This window comes from Amphibalanus amphitrite, unplaced genomic scaffold (assembly GCF_019059575.1).
Source record: "Amphibalanus amphitrite isolate SeventyFive unplaced genomic scaffold, NRLGWU_Aamphi_draft 000057F_arrow, whole genome shotgun sequence".
Classification (NCBI taxonomy): domain Eukaryota; kingdom Metazoa; phylum Arthropoda; class Thecostraca; order Balanomorpha; family Balanidae; genus Amphibalanus; species Amphibalanus amphitrite.
In genome coordinates this window covers 967049-988301 of record NW_024881553.1, presented here as the reverse complement: position 1 = coordinate 988301, position 21253 = coordinate 967049, and the positions used below count along the sequence as shown (strand labels likewise).

Genomic DNA, 21253 nt, shown 5'->3' with positions numbered 1-21253 from the left:
ATTCCCGTACCTGGCGCATCTGTTGCGTTTGATGCTATGTTCTATTACGTAAAAAGTAGCAAATGCGAACGCAACTGGCTGAGCCATTGGCGAAAATGTCCCTTATTTCCGGAATATCCTCAGGGACTCCTGAGGTTTGAACACATACCTGCTTTATTTTGTCTCTGCTTTCTTCATGAGAAATTGAGAACCACAGTATAACTCACTTCAACAATCAACAACAACTGAAACTGAAGGAGAAGCGTGAAAGAAATTGTAGAAACTGTAAGAAACTAATTAGACTTGTGGCTTGTACTCTGAACCTGAACGGTAGCAAGGCCCGGAAATTTTCTGATTTCCCCTGCTCTGTGCTGAGATACCCATGCAATTTTGGAAATTTGCTCCTAAGTCTGTTCCATGTAAGCTTGTGGCCAAAGTGCGCTGCTGAAAGCAGTACGTTATATCTGTGCATACTGATACAGCTCATACATTCTAATACTGACGTAAATTAAGGAATGGAGGAGCCAGACTGGACAAAAACACATGACAATTATGTCGAATATGTTAGACATAGTGGTGGGATTGCACCGAAAATATCAGCGCACGTCCAGTGTAACCTCGCTGCGCCAAAATTGAAATCAGTGCATGGCGGCTGTCAAATGGTTTGGCGCAGGGTGTGTCCACATAATTTTTGGCGAAAGACATTCAAATTGAGTCCGCACCCTGGTCAATCTAGCAGCGGATTTGCCCTGTGGGCGGCTCTGGAGAGGTTTCGGGACGAGACGTCCCGGCCCTGGTCGTCACATGCTTGAACTGACGAACTGCCCTGAGTACTCAGTGAGGAGCAGCTGTCCAGGTGAGGGCTCAACCCTCGGCGTGGAGATAGGTATGGAAGACTTTGAACATTGTCGAGCGTCAATAATACTGCAGTGGGTTCCTCTTCCTGCCCATGCCCCACTGTGGTATCGAGGGGAATTGGAGTGTGGACGACGGACGACCTGGCGAAACAAGCGGCTGCTTGCCCCCAAATGCCCGCTCGCTGCCCAGGGCGGTTCATTGTGCGGCCTCGCATCAATGGGGCTACAACTGGTCCCAGTCACCATTCAAGCAACTCCTCGGGAGTACGCCGCCGCTCCCTATCCCCTGAGAGGACCGAGAAGACGCCGTTTCGGTGCACCAGATGAGGGCGGGCCACCGGGGCCGCTCGCTCCAGTACATGCACCGAATCGGCTGTCTCCACTCCGCGGCTTGCCAGTAGTGCCCAGACAAGCGGTGTCCCGCGGAGCTCTACACCGTGTGCCGAGAAGAGGCTGATGTGCCGGAGCACGTGCTGCTCCGCTGCCCGGCCCTCGCTGGCTCCCGCCAGCCTCGAGCCACACCGCTCCGCCGATTTTGTGGCCCCGGAGCTTCCGGCTTCGGCCTTGTTTCACGGCACGATGCCAAAGTGCGCTAAGCGTATTGACTATTGAAGTATTGTGTTGCCATGGAAATAAAATATTATTCGGACGCTCAAATATGGGAGAGCGTCCAAGGCCCCGGAACGCTCTGTCTGGTTGATATGACCTTGATCGGTAGATGTGCACATGTGCAGTATAAAAAAGGCTTAATTTTGGCACAAATAGGCACTCAATTTTCGGCGTAAATCACGCAGACATTTCAGTGCAAAATTGCTTGCATTGAGCGCAAGAGGGTCTCACGGGCGTCCGGCGTAGTGTATAGATGTTTCCCAGTCTGGCTATTGAAGGCATTTGCAATGAATCACCATCATGTTTTCATGATGTTTCATGATGTTTCAATATTATAGGAATCAAATGAACTTTGTTGTAATGACTCTGACCATAAGCATTCGTGCCTACATTTTCTAGTCATAATTTTAAGTTATCTACCATGGCATATTTCATCGCTGCTCTTTCTGCATTTCAGCTAATTCCTGGCAGTTATCCCCGCTGCAGGCTGCCATCATGACAGCCCAGTGGGACTGGCTGTGGGACTGCGCTGCCCTGCAGTACCTGAGGTCGGTCTCCGACACGTCCATCCTGTATGCTGTCATCGCCTTTTCCGTGGTCATCTTTGTCTGGGAGGAGTACCTGGCCGTCAGGCAGGTGGGTTGATTCAAGTGATCCTTGTGGGGCTGGTGTATGGTAGTGACAAGTAGTGCAGTGGTAGTATTGTTTAGAGTCAACTGTCAAGGCTGCAGTCTCTATACTGCAGTCTCTATAGCCTCTAGCATGTGTGCGCAGGTGCGCCCCATCTAATGGGAGTGCACTCTCGACAAGTAGTATTGCAGGCCTGTGTCCATCATTTGCACATCTGACGCATAGCGCTTCAAGTTTTAAGCCTGCACGTCCCACACAAGCAAAACAAAATTGAGCATTGTATACTGAAAAGCGCCTGGCAGGGCTGAAAAGTGAAAACGTCTCTTTGAGAGACGTATATATAGTCACAGTATTCAAAGTCGTTCATTAGTACGATCGTTTTTCAGTGAAAATCTGCCTTGGTCAGATGGGGTCGAACGGCCGGGAGGAGGTCTGACCGAACCTCCCCCCCCCCCCTCCAATGTATGTACATGTATGTCCATATACATGTATGACGTATGTATATGTACATAAGCTGCTGTGAAATGCCAGAATTTGTGGCAGTATTTGTACCGGTGAAATGTAGCACGCTTGATGCTCATTCCCCAATAAACAGTGTTCTCAAATCAAAAGAATGCCGTAGCTGGACTGGGCCACATAGCAACTTTCTTCGGCAATTTCGCGTTTGTCTCATTGACAAGCTTAGAGTGGGAGCTCTCTAGGTGTGCTCGCCCCGATTCGTCAAGACACGCCTGAGGTTCGTAAATGCACGCCTTCGGGGTTTGTAAATGCACGCCGGAGTAAGGCCAGGGGACGCCCTGTGCACGCCCGAGAGCTAGTCGAAATTTGTCACGACTTGTAGTCTGGGTCCCAAGCCTGTCTCCAACTCTAACGTCAGATAAAGTCATTTAGAGCATTTCATGTCAGAATTGATGGGCTGAAGAATTGATGGGCATTATAATTGACTTAAACAATTTTGTGCTTTTAGCATTATCGCGATAGAATGAATGTTCCTTTGTGAGTACACTGCTTGAGTACTTGCAGGGCTGAAAACGTCTCTTTGAGAGACGTATGTATAGTCACAGTATTCAACGTCGCTCATTAGTACGATCGTTTTTCAGTGAAAATCTGCCTTGGTCAGATGGGGTCGAACGGCTGACAAGCTTAGAGTGTCCGGGCTGGGCAGGCACCTTTATCTCATGCGGGCTGCTCCCTTGGAGCGGCACCGCTGCTCCCGAGGGAGCGCACCCCGTAGCCGGGTGCAGTGAGTACCTTGGGGCTGGGTGGCCTGTCCTCTGGACGGGCTCAGCCTCTGTGACTCACTAGGGTCCTGCCCAGACCAATGTAAATGTGCTGGGAGTTTTTTCACGATTTTTTTTTCTAAGTAAATCTTCCAAGCATTGATGTATCGTTGCATTAGAAGGTCTGTTGCCTGATCTATGACCTGCGTTATGTAACTACCGCTTGTTATATCTGCCACTAGATGTCACTGCGACGTCCATCTCCCCTGACGCCCCGTGTGCTGTGTGCAGCGGAACGTGCTGAAGACGGTGCAGAACGTGCCGGATGATCTGGACGGCGCCATCACCCAGGAGACGTTCGAGAAGGCCCGGCTCTACCAGCTGGACAAGAGCATGTTCGAGTCGTGCCGAAACCTGTTCGAGATCCTCTTCAACACGGTATGCATTGTTCTGACTGCTGCTGAGTGAAGCGTGTCAACGACGTTATAGCATGCATTCTACTATAAATAGTAAATGAGGGGATGCAGTGGCGGTCGCAGGGGGGGGGCCATCAGGGCCATGGCCCCCCCCCAAAGGCAAATCAGGGGGGCCATCATATCATTTGGCCCCCCCCCCCCCCCAAACAACCGATGGGCCCCCATGGCCGTATGGGGCCCTGGCCCGTATTCGATTGTCACGAGGCTCGAGAAACCCACGCCAGCCATTAACAGCTCCCATACCAGTCTTTGAGGGTCCTACACTGACCTCTGAGGGCCCTTCAGTGGCGGTCAAGCGTCCACATTGACCGCTGAGGACCCACATTGACCTCTGAGGGCCCTCCACTGGCCTTTGAGGGCCCCTAAACCGGCCTCAGGGGCCAACCGGCCTCTGGTGGCCTCATTTCTGTCTCTCGAGTCCCAAGACTAACCTTTAAGTGTCTCTCAGGGCCCTGCACTGGATTCTGAAGACCCGATGTCGGCCTCTGGGGCCCATCTTGGCCGTTGAGGGCCCTCCGCTGGTCTCTGGGGTCCAACGCCGGCCCATGCCGGCCTTTTAGGGCCCCACACTGACCTCTAAGGGCCCCATGCTGGTCTGTAAGGACCCACATTAGCCTCTAAGGGCCCCCCGCACTGGATTCTGAAGACCCAATGCCGGCAGCTCAGGGCCCGCATTGGCGTCTGAGGGCCCATCTTGGCCTTTGAGGGCCCTCCGCTGGCCTCTGGGGTCCAACGCCGGACCATACCGGTCTTTTAGGGCCCCACATTGACCTGAGGGCCCCATGCTGGCCTGAAAGGACACACATTAGCCTCTATGGGCCCCGCACTGGATTCTGAAGACCCGATGCCGGCCTCTAAGGGTTCGCATCGGACTCTGAGGGCCTATCTTGGCCTTTGAGGGCCCTCTGCTGGCTTCTGGGGTCCAACGCCGGCCAATGCCAGTCTTTTAGGGTCCCATTCTGACCTTTGAGGGCCCCATGCTGGCCTGTAAAGGCCCACATTAGCCTCTGATGGCCCCCCGCACTGGAATCTGGAGACCCGATGCCGGCCTCTAACGGTCAGCATCGGCTTCTGAGGGCCCATATTGGCCTTTGAGGGCCTTCTGTTGGCCTCTGGAGACCAACGCCGGCCCATGCCGATCTTTTAGGGCCCCACACTGACTTCTGAGGGCCCGTGCTGTCATGTAAGGACCCACCTTAGCCTCTAAGGGCCCCGCACGGGTTTCTGAAGACCTGATGCCGGCCTCTATGGGCCCGCATCGGCCTCTGAGGGCCCATCTTGGCCTTTGAGGGCCCTCTACTGGCCTCTGGGGTCCAACGCCGGCCCATGTCGATCTTTTATGGCCCCACGCTAACCGCTGAGGGCTCCATGCTGGCCTGTAAAGACCCACATTAGATTAGCCTTTGAGTGCCCAATATGGTCTCTGATGGTCTCAAACTGCCCTTTGGAGGCCCTGTACTGGTCTCTGAGGGCCCTAAACTGGCCCCTAAGGACCCAAACCAGCCTCTAAAGGTCCCACACCGGCCTCTGATGGTCCCATTTCTGTCTCTGGGACCCAAACTGACCCTTATGTGCCTCTGAGGGCCCCGTACTGGCTTCTGAAGGATCGATGCCGGTTTCTGAGGACCCATAACGGTCTTTAAGTGCCGCATACCGACACCTGAGGCCCCACACTAGCCTCTGAGGGGGCCCAAAACTGGCCTATGAGGTCTCTACACCGACCACTGATGGCCCTATTATGTTCTCTGGGGGCTCAAGCCTTACCTTTGGACGTCACGCACTTGCCTTTGAAGGCCCACATCAGCCTCTGGGGCCCTACCTGGGGCCTTTGAGGCCCTTCGCTGACCCTTGGATCCAACGCCGGCCTCTGGGGGTCTGACACCGTACTATAGGGGCCCCATTGCAGCCTCTAGGCGATAGGTATCGCTGAAGCGCTATCGATGGGCCGAAGTAAGTGTGGGAACCATGGGTGCAGTGGGCGCAGTTGCACCAACAATAATTCTGCATAGGGTGCAGACAATGTATTCTGCATCCACAATAATCTGGAACAAACCCCCTTTTCTCAGCAACACTACTTTCCATGCAGCACGACAAATTTAGGATACTTTGCCCACTATCCATCTTTCGAAGCATTTGCTACTGTAGGTAATGGTCTTCAAAACTTACATTTGTGCTCAAGTAGGTACCTAAAAAACAAAAATGAAACGGAACACGTGTGATTGAACAGTGAACAGATACCGATGACCCACTGTCAAAAGTTTTAGCACGATGATCTCAGAAAATGGCAAAGTTAGCCGTCTTTACTTTTGCGGTAGTCCATTCACATTTGCGTGAGTTATTGGCATTATCAATGCTTTAAAATGCACTTATCGATACCTTTTCGACATGGAACATCCTCAAAGCTCGCAATAAGCCTCCGCTCGGGTGCCGCTCCCTACCCCCCCCCCCCCCCGCTTCACCGGCCATGGCCTGGATTTCTGCACCCGTGCACTACGCCCGTGGGCCCCTTCTAGCACCGGGCCCCCCGGGTCAGCGCAGGGGCCTATTTGCCAAGTTGGCCCCCCCCCCCAAACTCCAAGTCTGCGACCGCCCCTGAGGGGATGAGTATGAGAGCATCATTTAACTGTAGTTGATCCATGTCTGTCGAAACTGGAGTGCCGCAAAGTAAAAACGACGATGGCTTTAGGGTGTGATTTGCTGTGTTTTATATATGCATGCTGACAATGCTAGTTGATCATGCATCATGCTTCCACATAGCATGATATGCATACACTCACCGCATAATCAATGCCCGCCCGTATGATATTACGGTCCCGGGTAAACATTAGCCGTAAAGAAATGGCTTCATTGCCTTTTTAGAGCAGTCTGTCACCTGTGGATGATGCCACTGACACGCCCTTCCACAGGGCTGTCTGCTGATGTTACCTCCGCAGGCCTGTCTGCTGAAGCTGATGTGTATCGTGTCCCTCACAGTTCTGTCCCTGCCGATGTGTATCCTGTCCCTCCCCAGGTCTGTCTGCTGATGTGTATCCTGTCCCTCCCCAGGTCTGTCTGCTGATGTGTATCCTGTCCCTCCACAGTTCTGTCCTGCTGATGTGTATCCTGTCCCTCCGCAGGCCTGTCTGCTGATGTGTATCCTGTCCCTCCCCAGGTCTGTCTGCTGATGTGTATCCTGTCCCTCCACAGTTCTGTCCTGCTGATGTGTATCCTGTCCCTCCCCAGGCCTGTCTGCTGATATGTATCCTGCCCCTCCCCAAGGCTGCCTGCTGATGTTTACTATGTCCCTCCCCAGGCCTGTCTGCTGATGTTTACTATGTCCCTCCGCAGGCCTGTCTGCTGAAGCTGATGTGTATCGTGTCCCTCACAGTTCTGTCAGTGCTGATGTTTACTATGTCCCTCCCCAGGCCTGTCTGCTGATGTTTGTGATGCCGCTGATGTGGAGCCTGTCGGGTCACACCCTGCGCTGGGCCGGCCTCAGTGGCGAAATCACACAGAGCATGGTGTTCATGTTCTACACGAGTGTCGTCTCCACGGTAATCGGCCTGCCCTGGTCACTCTACTCCACGTTTGCGGTGGAGCAGCGGCACGGATTCAACAAACAGGTGAGTAGAGGGCAATCGAGAGAACGCTCTGTCCGTCGGCCGGTCCTTTGGTCATCGTGTATCAGCGCCATCTGCAATAGCTTTAATTTTGACACCCCAATTGTTAGCTTTCGGTCTGGTTGCATCTGCTCCCCTGGTACAGGTGCTTTACGTCTTGTCTGACTGTGTAGCGTTGCCAGCTAGCTGCAGGATCTGATGCTTTATGTCATGGAAATTTTCAGTGAATCACGACCGTGTCGGTGGCGCTGTCATGGTCAAATGGTAGCGGTGGGTGGGGAATGGGGATACATATTTCCGTAGTGATGCCAGCTGGCGGTAGATGACGCTCGTCACGTTACTGTGCGGAGGTCACTGCGACTGAGCGGTGTCGGTGATTGATGAGTGGCGGCTCTGGTCTGGTCGCGACAGTCGACCGTGAGCTGGTGGCTGATTGTTTCGTTCATATACTTGTGTAGTCCTAGATGCTACTGTAGATGCAAGCTTTGGAATTTTTAAAAACTAGGCCATCGACTCCTCAGTGTCTCAGGACCTACGATATCAGACATATGCAACAATGCAAAGGGACATTTGTCGAGAGCATCCTACCCGGCCGTGATGTGATGTTTTCGACATGTTTGACAAGACAAGACTTTGCGCGAGCAACCGAATTTCGCGCAGTGTCATTTGACTGTGGCAAACTCGGCCTAGCATATTTGAATGGCTGCAGGCACTTCTTTTTATATTAACAGGTAGAAAATCGATCACCAATTGCAATGTGGAGTGGTCAACCTCATGATTTTATTGATTTGGGATATTTGGGAGAGGACTTTGTGACGGTGATGGCCATTGTGACGCTTTTTCTCTCGGTCATGAAATGCCTTCTACGTAAAATACCAGCAGTGAAAAGGCACAGAGTTATTTTACAAGCCTCTTGGCCAACAAAAAAGTTATCAACACTAAAGCGCGCTGTCAAAAAGTCCCCTAAATGCTAATAACTAGCGAAACCAAAACTTAGTAAAGGTCAGATTGATTGTAACTCTGTTGCTAAATATAGACAATGGAAAGTGAAGCAACAACAACAACAACAATGTTAATAAAGCTTGGGTCACTGAACAATGCGGTCTCTAGCTTCCAGTAAAAAAGGCCACCACCCGATGAAATTTGATCTTTTCGAGACCATCAGCTTTCCGCGTGCAGGACATATTGCGACATTCGATAACTTTCCTCGCTTCTCCTGGGACGTCATTGAGTAGTCAACTGGCCGAATTACATTCGTCGGGTTTATCAAGTAATTTGCACGGCGCATTGTGACGTCATTGGTCACCATCACATAACTGGCTAGGGGAGACCGAAAGAAGTTGCACCTATTTCGTCGCGTCTGCGGGCTTCCCGTGATGCGATATCCTGGAGAATGGCATTATCGCCTTCCCCGTCCGGAGTTGCATAAGCAGCTACAGACAAGCGGGTCATCGATGCACGATTGTTTCGTTTGTTGCCCCACTTGAATCGAGGAGCGGCTTGGATATTTTTGTCGGTGCCTAGTGCCTACCGTTTGTGTGAGATTACGTGTGGTGGCTTTGGTCCGTGCCCAAGTGCGGATGCTCCGAGGGTGTCCCACTTGGCGCGGAAGAATGCCACTTGACGATGATCTGCACGATATACCTGCACGTCAGCGCACGATTGGGTGCAACAAAACGTCCCATCATTGTCTGCAGTTCTGTGAAAAGTACCGCCCTTATCAGATACCGATGAGTGTGTCGTCATAGCAACAATAAGTTCTACGCATCGCGTTATAAACGATCCTTCAACAAATTTTAAACCGAAACGCACGATGGACATTTACAACTTGCGTAATGATGTCAGCACGCTGTCCTTTCTTTAATAACTAATGACTTCTGTAATGGTTATATTATCAGAACATGCGTCATGTTTCCATTCGTAGCCCCGTCATCACGCCCCTAAGCCGTGCGCTGCTTGGTCACGTGGGTGAATGCGCCACTCCAAGTCTGTGTGGCTGATAACGTGGCGTAACTGTTTGTTGACAAGGACTGTGCCAACCTTCTACAACTTGCAACACGGCGTCCATTACGTGAGCAGGCCCCTCCCAGCCTGATAGGTGGGACTGTTCACTATAGTAGGGATGCGCGTTGCACACGCTACTACCAGAGAATGAAGAAGATAGGATAGGATGTTATCATGATGAACCAAAGTGTTGTCGCGTCGCGATGCTACATGTAACTCTATCAATATCAGGCATCGACAGGTTTTTTGGTGGTCCAGTTGTTCCCTTCCATGATGTAGGCATCAAATGAAACAAACGACCGTACGTGTTTTAGAAAATCACCAAATACCATCTTTTTCTCGGTCCGCAGACGCTGGGCTTTTTCATCAAGGACAAGCTGAAGGCGTTCGTGGTGAATCAGGTGATCAGTCTGCCGATCGTGGCCATGATCGTGTACATCGTGCAGGCCGGCGGCGACTACTTCTTCCTCTACCTGTGGGCCTTCTGCTTCGTGGTGCTGCTCTTCCTGATGACCATCTACCCCGAGTTCATCGCCCCGCTGTTCGACAAGTACACGCCGCTGCCGGAGGGAGAGCTCAGGGACATGATCGAGGCTCTGGCCGCCAAGCTGCACTTTCCGCTGAAGAAGCTGTACGTCGTGGAAGGTGAGCTGACTGCTGAGACAAGGATCACGAGCTATGAGTACCATAAATTTTTCATTCCCATGAGTCTCTTGAAGATCAGTTAAGTAAATTTTGTTGTCTATCGTTTCAGGCTCCAAGCGTTCGGCGCACAGCAACGCCTACTTCTACGGCTTCTTCAACAACAAGCGGATCGTGTTGTTCGACACGCTGCTGCAGGACTGGGAGAGCAAGACTGCTGACTCTGAGCGGGAGAAGGAGGACGGCGCCGCGGCCGGGAAGGAGGCCGACTCCGGAGATAGTGCCGGCTCGGAGAACAAGGACTCGACCGAGAAGGAGGCAGCAGTGAAGAAGGGCTGCAGTAACCTGGAGGTGGTGGCTGTACTCAGTCACGAGCTGGGACACTGGAGCATGAATCACGTCTTCAAAAACATCGTCCTCATTCAGGTATCTGCCGTGCGGGAAGGCGGGAAGGATTAGGGCGATTGCGCGGCTCGAGTTATTAAACCAACCGGATATAGATCGCTGCAGGGGATCGGCTTCGTTTGCCAAGGTGGCAACACTTCATCGGAAATGTCCATATGGAATGTCCCATCTGAGCTTTCCCGGCTATCGGTGGCGTTACGTTGTCCCACGCTCGATCCGACCAATACATACCGGACAGCTCACGATAGCCAATAGCCGCCCACGCTCTCTCGTGCCTGAACGGTCACCCGTGTGTGCTATATTGCGTCCCCGTGTCCAAAGTCCACCATCCGTCAATGCGGCGGATATGGGCCTTTTTGCCGAAGTCGCTTCCCTGGAATGCGAAATGCGAGTGTCCTGTCTCGTCCATTGAGCGCCTTTCATTCCTCTTCCACGCGCCATCCTTTATACCGGTGCGCGGATGGACACGGCCTTTAATTCCTCATATTTTCTTCCTTGTGAATATTCTTTTTTACATTATTTTGTTAGTCTTATTTTTCATTGTTTCTTTTTATTACTCTATTTTATGGCGTTTTCTGTGATTATAGGAAAGCATGTAATTTTTTCACGTACTTATAATTCTCCACAACATCAAATTTATGGTCGACGCTCATTTTCCAGATTTCGACTGCCGCTGACACTGACCTCCTGACACGTCCGCTCCAGCCGCTGATATTGACACTGACATGTTACCGCCCCAGCCACGGACACTGACCTCCTGTTGCTGCCTCGCCGCTGACACTGACCTGTTTCCAGCTGAACCTGCTGCTGCCGCCGACACTGACTTCCTGTTACGGCCGACACTGACCTCCTGTTACGGCCGACACTGACCTCCTGTTACGGCCGACACTGACCTCCTGTTACGGCCGACACTGACCTCCTGTTACGGCCGACACTGACCTCCTGTTACCGCCGACACTGACCTCCTGTTACGGCCGACACTGACCTCCTGTTACGGCCGACACTGACCTCCTGTTACGGCCGACACTGACCTCCTGTTACGGCCGACACTGACTTCCTGTTACGGCCGACACTGACCTCCTGTTACGGCCGACACTGACCTCCTGTTACGGCCGACACTGACCTCCTGTTACGGCCGACACTGACCTCCTGTTACGGCTGACACTGACCTCCTGTTACGGCCGACACTGACCTCCTGTTACGGCCGACACTGACCTCCTGTTACGGCCGACACTGACCTCCTGTTACGGCCGACACTGACCTCCTGTTACGGCCGACACTGACCTCCTGTTACGGCTGACACTGACCTCCTGTTACGGCCGACACTGACCTCCTGTTGCCACTGACATTGACCTGTTACCGCTGACACTGACCTCCTGTTACCGCCGACACTGACCTCCTGTTACGGCCGACACTGACCTCCCGTTCCCGCTGCAGCTGAACCTGCTGTTGACGTTCGCCGTGTTCGCTGGCCTGTACCGGTATGCGCCGCTGTATCGGGCCTTCGGCTTCACGACCGATCAGCCGGTGCTCTGCGGCCTGGTCATCATCCTGCAGTACGTGTTCGCGCCCTACAGCACCCTCTTCACCGTGCTGGCCACCGGCATGTCTCGGCGCTTCGAGTTCCAGGCTGACCAGTTCGGAAAGGCGCTAGGGTGAGTGGGACGAGAATCATACCAAAGGTCAATTTCAAACTTCATATCGCATTTCTGACATAAGACGCCATTTTGTCATAAAAGTGCCTGACTGAATGTTACTTACCTTTGCTGAAGGAAATTTGGCTTGCAATCATGGCAGTCTAAATCCTTGAGTCTCGTAAATCGTGGAAATCGCCACGATATTAGCCAACAAACATGCATGTTTTTCACCTCAAATGTGGGCGCTGACACCAATGTTTGCCACCCCTGCCTGAATCAATATAATTTACTAGAATCACACGACAATGAGTATGGAACAAAAAATGGAAATTGTTGATAAGCTGGAAGCGTGCCATTAATGCGGCACTGCTGATGCTCATTTTCAATATAATTGCAGCTCTATCCGCTCTACATCCATGCAGCTTTTATGCAACCCTGTCTATCCAGACATGCACAAAGTCAAAAGTATATTTGTAATTATTGGAAGATTGCAGATTCCACTTTAGCCCTTCTAAGTTCTAACGCTCCCGTTTGATGCGTCGCCAGGTACGCTGCTCTGCTGAAGGCTGCGCTGATCAAACTGACCTCGGACAACCTGAGTTTCCCGGTGTACGACCGACTGTACTCGGCGTGGCACCACTCGCACCCGCCGCTGCTGCAGCGACTCGCGGCGCTACAGAAGGTCGACTGAGGTCACGGTTAGGGGGTGAACTGTAGGGGATGGACAGAGGGCAGCAGTGCGGGGGGGGGGCGTCTGAGCTGCTAAGACAGGGGTAGGCTCGGTTCGTCTGCCTGCTCCAGGGAAGACTGCTCACAGGGGTGGGGTAGCGGAATTACATAGGTGAGGTCAGTTGCCATGGTGCTGATCGTTGTCCGGTGCGACGATCAGCTCCCGTTGGGGAAGGGGAGGGGTGTGTTGAGGGAGGGGGCCGTGAGTCTGTGTCGTGAGATTCCGTGAGTCTGTGTCGCGAGGGAGGTGTGCCGTGAGTCTGTGACGCACGGTCCTTTAGCCGGGATCGACTGGTGAGGGGCCAGCACTGGGAGGGATGGGTGGGGAGGAGGTGCGGGTTGTTGTGATATTTGTGGTTGATGTTCGGCCGTTCAGACCGATTGGGACAGGTGTTCTATCTGTTCTGTGGAGCGTGCTCCATCTACAGACGTTCGGTCATTTCTGTGGAGCCGGTTCCATATGAATGTGTTCTGTCAATGTTGTGAAGGCAGGTCCATATATGCCGCACAATACACGTTCTTTCACATTTAGTTTCATGGAACGTTGTGATTCGTAAGTGCTTTTCACTTGAAAATATTTCGAGTTATAGTCTTACTTCAAATTTTTCGTAGAGATACAACAATCATGAGACGAGTCTACCGAAAATTGCTGTCGTACCAAACAGTACCCCTATGAGCAGTATGCTTGGTTAAGATTCGTGAAAGATGCAGTTTAGTGCAATACGGTAAACATTATTCGTCCCTTCCGTTCGTTTGTTGTTCGTGACGTTCGTTTTTTCTTCTGGAACTATCAACGAATCGAATTTTGACCGTGCCTCTGGATGGACAAACTTGGGCTTAATGATCACGAATGTTTATAGGCAAAATTTGATTTACATCATTTAAAGATAAACGCCTTGTTCATCGATTGACGAATATCCGTTAATGTTTTTGACGCCGAGAAACCGTTCTTAATTGTCTCATTGCCGCCGCCCCTCCATTGGTCTCATCGTTGTTCACCGTTCTTCATTGACGTATTTACCCGACCGAACCTGCTTATTGTCAACTGGCCTAGCCCGATTGACAGAAGAGGTGTGGATTGATGTGTCAAAGATGTCTCACGTTGCAATGCTGTCCGTTCAAGTAGTTGCATGCATGTTCTTGGTTGTACCTATTTATGTAAATACCAGCTGGGTGTCGTGTTCGATAGCGTGACATTTGAACATGATAACTTGGTTAAACAGACAGGTGACTATCAAAAGAGGAGTAGTGTATTTTGATCATGTCATCGTCACTGATTGCATTTCAATGCACAAACACTCGAAAAGATAATAAATAGCAACTTAAATAGATAAAACATGAGAATGATATGATACAATGATATGATATGCTAGGCGATTGTGATGCGAATAAATAATGTAAGGACAAGCTAACAAGATGACGCAAGGAAGTTGCAATACACTGCAAGCCTTGCAACATTGAATGGACTTTGGCAACGACGCGACATGAACACTCTGGTGGACAAATAGCTCATGGTTGTTCGAAACTGGTTATAGCATCCCATAAATTGATCTCGGAAATTGTTAGAAGACATAAGCTCCGGAACAATGTCTAGCGAAGGTCTAGCGGTGGTGTCCTCGTGAAATGTCCTCAGTCACAGCTAACCTCCAAAAATGCCGTTTAACAGCGAAAAAGGCCGCTACGAACACCACTGCCCCGTCATCACAGTCCCCATACCGCCGGCGGTCAGGGAACAGGCGTGTCCGCCCAATTCAGCAGTGCAATCTGAAAGATTCTACTTTCGAGATCCTGACTCGGTTTATGCTGCGGTGGCCGTCTGTGACTGGCAGCTGGCGGATGACGGACCGTCATCAGCGCCGCGCCGCACGTCATCGACGTCACCGCGTCGCGCCGAACGTCAGTGCGCCCGGTGGTGTGTGTTCAGCTTGAGCACGTGGTTGGCTACCGTTGACAACTGGTCCGATATCTGTAACAAGGACACGTGCTCCAATCAGTGGGACATCCCACCGCTTGAGAATGGTGTCTGCATCTGGCTCGAGAACATTCCTAAAGCGGGATCAGCTTATCTCGAATCTCAGTTGTCTGGCGCGGTCAGAACGCGCCTGTGCATGATAAGTCAACATAGCGCCGCCTATTGGTGGCTACAGGCGGCGGAAGTGCTGGCTGAAGTGGCCTCTTCAGAGACAATGTCCTGTCGCTCGTTATCTCTTTGGCGCCCACGGAGGCGGCACCCGTGATCCATCGATAGCAAACCGAGGATGATGATGAAATTTTGGCAAGTAACTGAACATGATGGATGACGAGTGAACAATTGAAGCACGCGATCACCTTCCTTCAGATTATTTCCACATGTACCGGTTGATGCGACCTGTCCTTGCGTGTCTATATCTCACATGCAAACCCTTGGACCACGGGGCCACCAGTCAACTCACCGCCTTGTAGAAGAGGCAGGCGGTGCCGTGTTCGTCCTCGCCGCCGGGACAGTCGCGTTTTCCGTCGCACAGGGTGTCGGCGGTGGTACATCTCCAGGCGCCGCTGCTGTCCGGGCTCGGGCAAAAGAACTGCTCTTCGCCGTTGGTTGTCTTACGACATTCTGTGAGCGAGAGAAGGGATGGCGTCAGGCGAGGCGCTGAGGGTGCGTTCGATAACCGACAGCGGCTGTGTCGAGCTGAGATGACTACAGCTGCTTCTTACTGTTCGAACGGAAATTTCGAAACGGCGCTTTATTTTAATAAGACATGATATTGCAGCGCCACAATGACTGTCACAGCCAGCTCGGCTCCTCACCTCCACTCCTCAGCCAGAACTGGTACTCCTCCCGGCCCAGCCGGAGCCCTCCCCGGCGCCGGCCCTTCTTGCTGCGACGGGGCCGCGAGGTGCGTCCGCTGTATTCGGCAAACTCGGCCGAGTCCACGGCGGGCCTCGGCGGCCGCTCCAGGGGTGAGTCCTCGGTACGGTCCTCGTGGTCGTCCCAGAAAGATTCGGTGCCACTGGAGACCGCTGCTGCGCCGCTGGGGACCGCTGCCGCGCCACTGAGCGTCCCTTCGTCACCAGGTAGCCCCGCGTCACGGGCAGCTCCGCCGGACAGAGCTGCTGCCTCTCTGGAGAGCTGCTGCGCCTCGCCGGCCAGCGTGGCCTCCACGTCTCTGAGCGCCGCCGCCACGGACAGCAGGTGGAGTGGCAGCTGCTGTCGCGGCGCCGCCCGGCCCTGGATCAGACCCACCGACACCGTCATCACAGCCAGCACCGCCAGCGCGCCGGCCGCCCCGCGCACCACCGCCGACCCCATGCTCCCGTGTGTGTCTGCGCCGGTACTGACGGGCCGCGCGCGGCCGCCACCTTTTAGCCGCGTCGGCCAGATCGGCGCCCACCATTTCTCTGACGTCACGTGATGTAATCTCAGGCCGCTCGCACGGGCGTGGGTGTCGGTGTTTGGGTGCCGCAGGGCAGGGGGCAACAGGCGCGGCACCGCGACTCCTGAGACACGGATATGTCACAGATACAGCGAGTGTGCGCGTGGCGGCGCTTTAGAACGGTCATCGTGACGAGAGTATGTCGGTGTCGACAGCTCTGAAGGTTCGAGATGTGGAACAGGTGGAATCCTTGCTGTATCGGTTTGAAACCGCCAAACATTCTAATTGATTTTCCCTCAATGAAAATGCATCATTTGACATTAGGTACTTGTCAGTTGACACTGTGACTGGACATGAGCATGACAAGCGTTTCTAGACCGAAATCCTTGCTCTGCAATTGTTTTTGCCCAAGTGATTTATCGAAAACCAGACGGTCTGACCTTTTGAATGCTGACCTGACCCATGAGGTCACTGGTTGCATCAAAACCTTAACCCGCGCCCCACTGGGGGGGGGGGCTATTCATAGCCCCCCTTCCGTTTTTCTGCAATAACGTCTAAACCGCCCAACGTATCGACGCCAAACTTTCAGTACCTTCGCCTACATCAATTTGACACCTTGTGTCAAAATTTGAACTTCATAGCTACCATAGGTCGGCCGGAAATGACGTCAGAGTGACGTTATGTTCGGCCGATTTCGACGCAAAACATTGAACCACGGCAACCCCTCCCAAGAGCTCAGTCTTTAAGCTAGGTCCAATTTCTTTGCATGAGTGGACTCACAATAGACTGCGCTATCAAACTGCCATCTCGGATTTTCAAAATTTTGAAAATTTTGAAAATAATGTTCATTGAAATTCAAAATTTATATTTTTTCATTCAAAAAGTTTTCGACTTTTCGAAAAAAAAAAAACGGAATATATGTGATGGAGCACATGCTTATGACTTACTCTAGCAAGTTATAGCCAGATATCTTCAAAAATGGCTAAGTTATAGGCACGCATGTTAGCAAAAATTTCACATTTATAAATTTTTCAAATCAATTTTTTTCAGTACGCATTTGACATCGTACACAAATATAAATGACACCATCGTGTTCCTGAGCTCAAACTGCATCCCGTTGACCCCTTTTTTTTATGAAAAACTTAAACTTTAAAATTTGACCTTTTTTACCTAAAAGTGGCCTGACCTAAGCTAAATTCAGCTCAAAATGACCTCGAATGACATAACTTGACATCGAATTCGAAATCTATGGCCTAAATGGACCATAAAATATGTGTCACGTGACCAATGCATGATGTAGGATTTTCGTGACCTGTGATGACCTGACCCTGACCTGAAAATCAAAGTGCAAGTTTGGTACCCTCAGGGTATCTAAAGCAGCTGTTCACGAGTGTGTAAACCAAAAATGAGCCTGATCTAACTTGTAAGACGGCGGCCAGAGCCCAAACTGTGAACAAGCCAAACAACGATAATTTTTTTATTTGACCTGACCCGTGACGTCATCGGTGACCTCGAGGCCAATTTAATTATGTTTCTCTTGACAGTTCTTCTGGGGCTAGCAGACGCCGTTTGAGTTTTGACGATTGGCCCAGTAGTTTCGGAGTTAGGAGGGGGGCTATGAATGCCCCCCCCCCTCCCCCAGTAGGGCGTGTCATACGCAGACCCCAGTGGGGCGCGGGTTAAAATTTGGTACCGTTCGCTGGTCTCGTGACGGCTAACATGCTTGTTTTTTTTTTTACCAAGTTCTAGTTCAACCGAAAGCGAAACATCAATGGTAGTGGCCAGTAGGTGCGAACTCTTTCATTGGACCGGGATGATGATGATGCAAGATGAGGCTTGCCAAAGTCAGCGCCGCTGCGCTTCCGGCCGGGGTTACGCTGCCGTAAATAGTTCCGTGCGGCTAGAGTGAAATAACTTATATAATGAATCTAATAAATGTAATAAGAGCTATTGATACCACTATTGACAGGGCGTTGCTGGATGCAGTACACTGCATGGACATAGGCGGCGGAACGGGGGGGGGGGCACCGTGCCCCCCTGATTTTGCCATTTTAACATTAGCCCTGTGGGCGTTGCATGGAAAAAATGGGACCAAAAGCCGGCAGTGCCAACCCCCCCCCCCCCTCCCCTTAATACCTATATCATAATTTGGATATCTGTGACCTAAGGTCAGGTAAGTTTTGCGACCTAATCATTATAAGTCAATAGGTGAAAATTGAAATGCGCTTGTTTTGGACGAACGTGGTCGTTCTAGATACCTACTCTAAAACGTCTGTATAGTGTACAGGTAAACATGGCACACTGATTCGGAACATTTCACATGTCACCCCTATTTGTGCCCCTTAGGTCATCTCGGGTCATGAAAGGCTCCCTGCAGTTTTTTGGCAATAACTTTTGATAGAGACACGCTAGAGCGATGAAAACACCTCAAATGTGCTCAGGTCGACGATACGGATCGACTGATATATAACATGGCCTTTTTCGATCAGATTCTGACCTTGACCTTGGGTCACATTTTCAAAGTGACATTTTAAGGTCAAATTAAAGTTAATTTGACGCGTCTCGACGAGAGGAATACGATGCCGTCAAAACAAATGTCGTGCCTGTCTTCAGTCAAAATACAGGGTGTCTCAAAAGTTCGTTTACAGGTACCAGCCATGCTTTTTTGTCAATAATTCTGAATCAACAAGAAATTAACAGTCGAAATTTTGCATGGGCATTGGTAACAACCTTCCTCAAGCAGCTGCATTGTTTTCAAGCGCATTCGACCCTTCACGAGCTCACAAAAAGGGTTCACCTCTGACCATGGATCAGGCATGAAAATGGAGGTCGCATACTCGGGTCGGCTGAGAAACTCTCTGCTTCACGAGTAATGGGAATGGTTAGGTCGGAAATGACACATGGCAAAGTGTCGGCGAGGATGAGTACAACATGATGGTCATCTAATAAAAACGGTGGCTAAAATTTTTGAAGGACAAAACCATGCGAGACTAACAGCGCTTTGAACGACCCTTGTACCGCAGCAGACTCGTGCTCCGGAAAGCAGCTGAAAATGCAGTCCTAACTATTGAAAACTGACTAGAAGCTCACAGACAGAGGTTACCCAGTTTCAAAAATTGCAGGTCATCATAAAATAAAGACAAAATATCATTTAAAATTGTTTATAATATCTACCAGTATAACGCCTTTTGGGGCGACTAACGGAGCGAGCGAGAGGGTGGGCCTTGCACGTGCGAAATTGCGAGGGGGTACCTCCAACTGACTTGTGCACGGCACCTTACTAACCGGTCTCTAGCGATGTGCCAAATTTGGGCACAATCGGCCCAGCCGTTCTCGAGATCTGGAAGCGGCACCCTGCACGTGCGCACGTGCAAAATGGGTCCCAACTGACTTGTGCACGGCACCCTACTAACCGGTCCCTAACTGTGTACCAAATTTGAGCGCAATCGGTCGAGCCGTTCTCGAGATCTGGAAACGACCCCTGCACGTGCGCACGTGCAGCAGCGCCCCAACTCTGGCACATGGATATGCAGTGCCTAGTGGATGCCTACCTACATGCCAACTTTCAGCGCAATCGGCCAAGTAGTTACCGAGATATTGCAACAATTATAAAACGGACACCTCTTCGTTTTGCACGTGGCACGTGCATAAGGGGTCACCCACATGCATCAGGAATAGTCCAATACTTGGTAGAAGGAATGAAGCTACCCTACAAAAATTTCCGCGTGTAAATCGGTCAAGTGGTTGCTGAGATATAAGCCTCGCAAAAGCGTGACCACGGCCGGCCGGCCGGCCGGCCGGCCGCTCATACTCAGAAATTTCCGTTAATCTAAGGAAAGACTACGCTCGCTTCGCTCGCTCCGTAATAACGCTAAATTTTGAGGGAAAATAATGCGAAAATCGTCAATGCCGTGGACAAGTGACCCTCCAAAAATGTCAATTAATGTAAAGTTTTATCTAACGAAGTTTCAAGAGGCAGATCTGGAGCAAATAGCTTGCTTTTACACACAAAATCCGGACAAAACCGCACGATGGACAGGTTTTGGCCGTTTACAAAGCAGAACCTCTCCTGAGGAAAACACTCCGGAACCCAGCGAAGGTCTTGGCATCGGGAATGACGAGCGTTCGGGATTTGCAAAATTTGCAAAATGTGTCTAAGAAACAGATGGCCGACACATTCTGCTACGATATGCTGCGAAAAATTTGCCCCTGGCACTTCCCATTTGTTCAGGAATGGAGTTGTTTTGAAAAGGAAAATGGTGCTTGGGAAGTCGGCGCCAGTCATTCATGAAGGAGTTAGCGCCAGAGAAGACCTACAAAACACTCACGGATGGTGTCGATGCAAGCTGTCGGCTTTCAGGGAGAAGCGAATGTTGCCGGGGAGCTCGTCAAACCTAAATCCGACGCAGAAACTGCAGGGGATTCCCCTACAAGAGCTTGAAAGCTGGTAACCTTTTATCAGCCTCCGGCAGCTGACGGAGTGACGAAAATCGGTATGGGCAAATATTTTTGGAGATACAGCAAAGGGTTTGGTTTTCAACCTTCCGAATCAGTTGTCAAAGCATGCATATTTGTCTAGTGTACACACGGACACCAAAACCTTAGATTTTTGGCCGGTTCTTATATGCTTTATTGACATGGGAAATGTGTAAACGAACTTTTGAGACACCCTGTATATTACCGAAAAGCAGTTTTTCGTAAAACAGTTATATTTTTAGAGTTTTTACCCTCTCTCTGGAGGCTAAACCGTTGACCCTAGGTCAAATCTGAGGGACATTTTAGTGATAGAGCAGTTAAAGAGCTACTCCGAATGCGCTTGACTATTGGTTCCTGAGTTATGCGCCGGTTTGTCGAAAAAAGAAAATAGGCAAAATTTGACTCGGTGACCTCTAGTGACCTGACCTTTGACCTGACCAAAAAATGAACAAAGTATTTTTCAATATTTTTTACGTTCTTTCGAATGCCGCTTACCACGTGTCGCTACGTGGCCCAGGAGCCGAGCTAGACGGGGGAGGGGAGGCGTTTTCACGCCCCATCCCAGCACGACATGAAAACTCAGATCACCAGCACGGCGCGGGTTAAATATGTTTTCTGAAAATGTTACGTCAGCGGT

General features: G+C 51.1%; 2 protein-coding genes across 4 annotated transcripts; one reads left to right on the top strand and one right to left on the bottom strand.

The window, feature by feature from the left end:
- Positions 1-70: 70 nt before the first annotated feature.
- LOC122378316 (CAAX prenyl protease 1 homolog) lies at positions 71-13318 on the top strand. 3 transcript variants are annotated; one of them, XM_043359257.1, is made up of 8 exons: positions 71-264; positions 1903-2081; positions 3587-3733; positions 7176-7373; positions 9725-10019; positions 10129-10442; positions 11859-12076; positions 12605-13318. In XM_043359257.1, exons 2-8 carry the CDS (start codon positions 1941-1943, stop codon positions 12747-12749), a joined length of 1458 nt encoding a protein of 485 aa, XP_043215192.1. In that variant the 5' UTR covers positions 71-264; positions 1903-1940; the 3' UTR covers positions 12750-13318. The 3 variants fall into 3 exon arrangements, with proteins under 3 accessions (XP_043215192.1, XP_043215194.1, XP_043215191.1); XM_043359259.1 differs by having other exon boundaries at positions 72-134; XM_043359256.1 differs by lacking the exon at positions 71-264 and adding an exon at positions 684-835.
- A 701-nt stretch (positions 13319-14019) lies between these two features.
- LOC122378321 lies at positions 14020-16086 on the bottom strand. Its single transcript, XM_043359269.1, has 3 exons — positions 15575-16086; positions 15220-15380; positions 14020-14753 (listed from the first exon to the last, which is right to left on the bottom strand). The coding sequence occupies exons 1-3, from the start codon at positions 16074-16076 to the stop codon at positions 14685-14687; spliced, it is 732 nt and encodes a 243-aa protein (XP_043215204.1). The 5' UTR covers positions 16077-16086; the 3' UTR covers positions 14020-14684.
- Positions 16087-21253: the final 5167 nt, after the last annotated feature.

Coding starts and splice junctions, on each gene's coding strand:
- LOC122378316 (XM_043359256.1), top strand. CDS start 784: ATGCTTGAACTGACGAACTGCCCTGAGTACTCAGTGAGGAGCAGCTGT. Junction 3,734..7,175: donor TCGAGATCCTCTTCAACACG/GTATGCATTGTT, acceptor GTCCCTCCCCAG/GCCTGTCTGCTGATGTTTGT. Junction 12,077..12,604: donor CAGTTCGGAAAGGCGCTAGG/GTGAGTGGGACG, acceptor ATGCGTCGCCAG/GTACGCTGCTCTGCTGAAGG.
- LOC122378321 (XM_043359269.1), bottom strand. CDS start 16,076: ATGGGGTCGGCGGTGGTGCGCGGGGCGGCCGGCGCGCTGGCGGTGCTG. Junction 15,381..15,574: donor GTTCTGGCTGAGGAGTGGAG/GTGAGGAGCCGA, acceptor TCTCGCTCACAG/AATGTCGTAAGACAACCAAC. Junction 14,754..15,219: donor CCTGCCTCTTCTACAAGGCG/GTGAGTTGACTG, acceptor TCCTTGTTACAG/ATATCGGACCAGTTGTCAAC.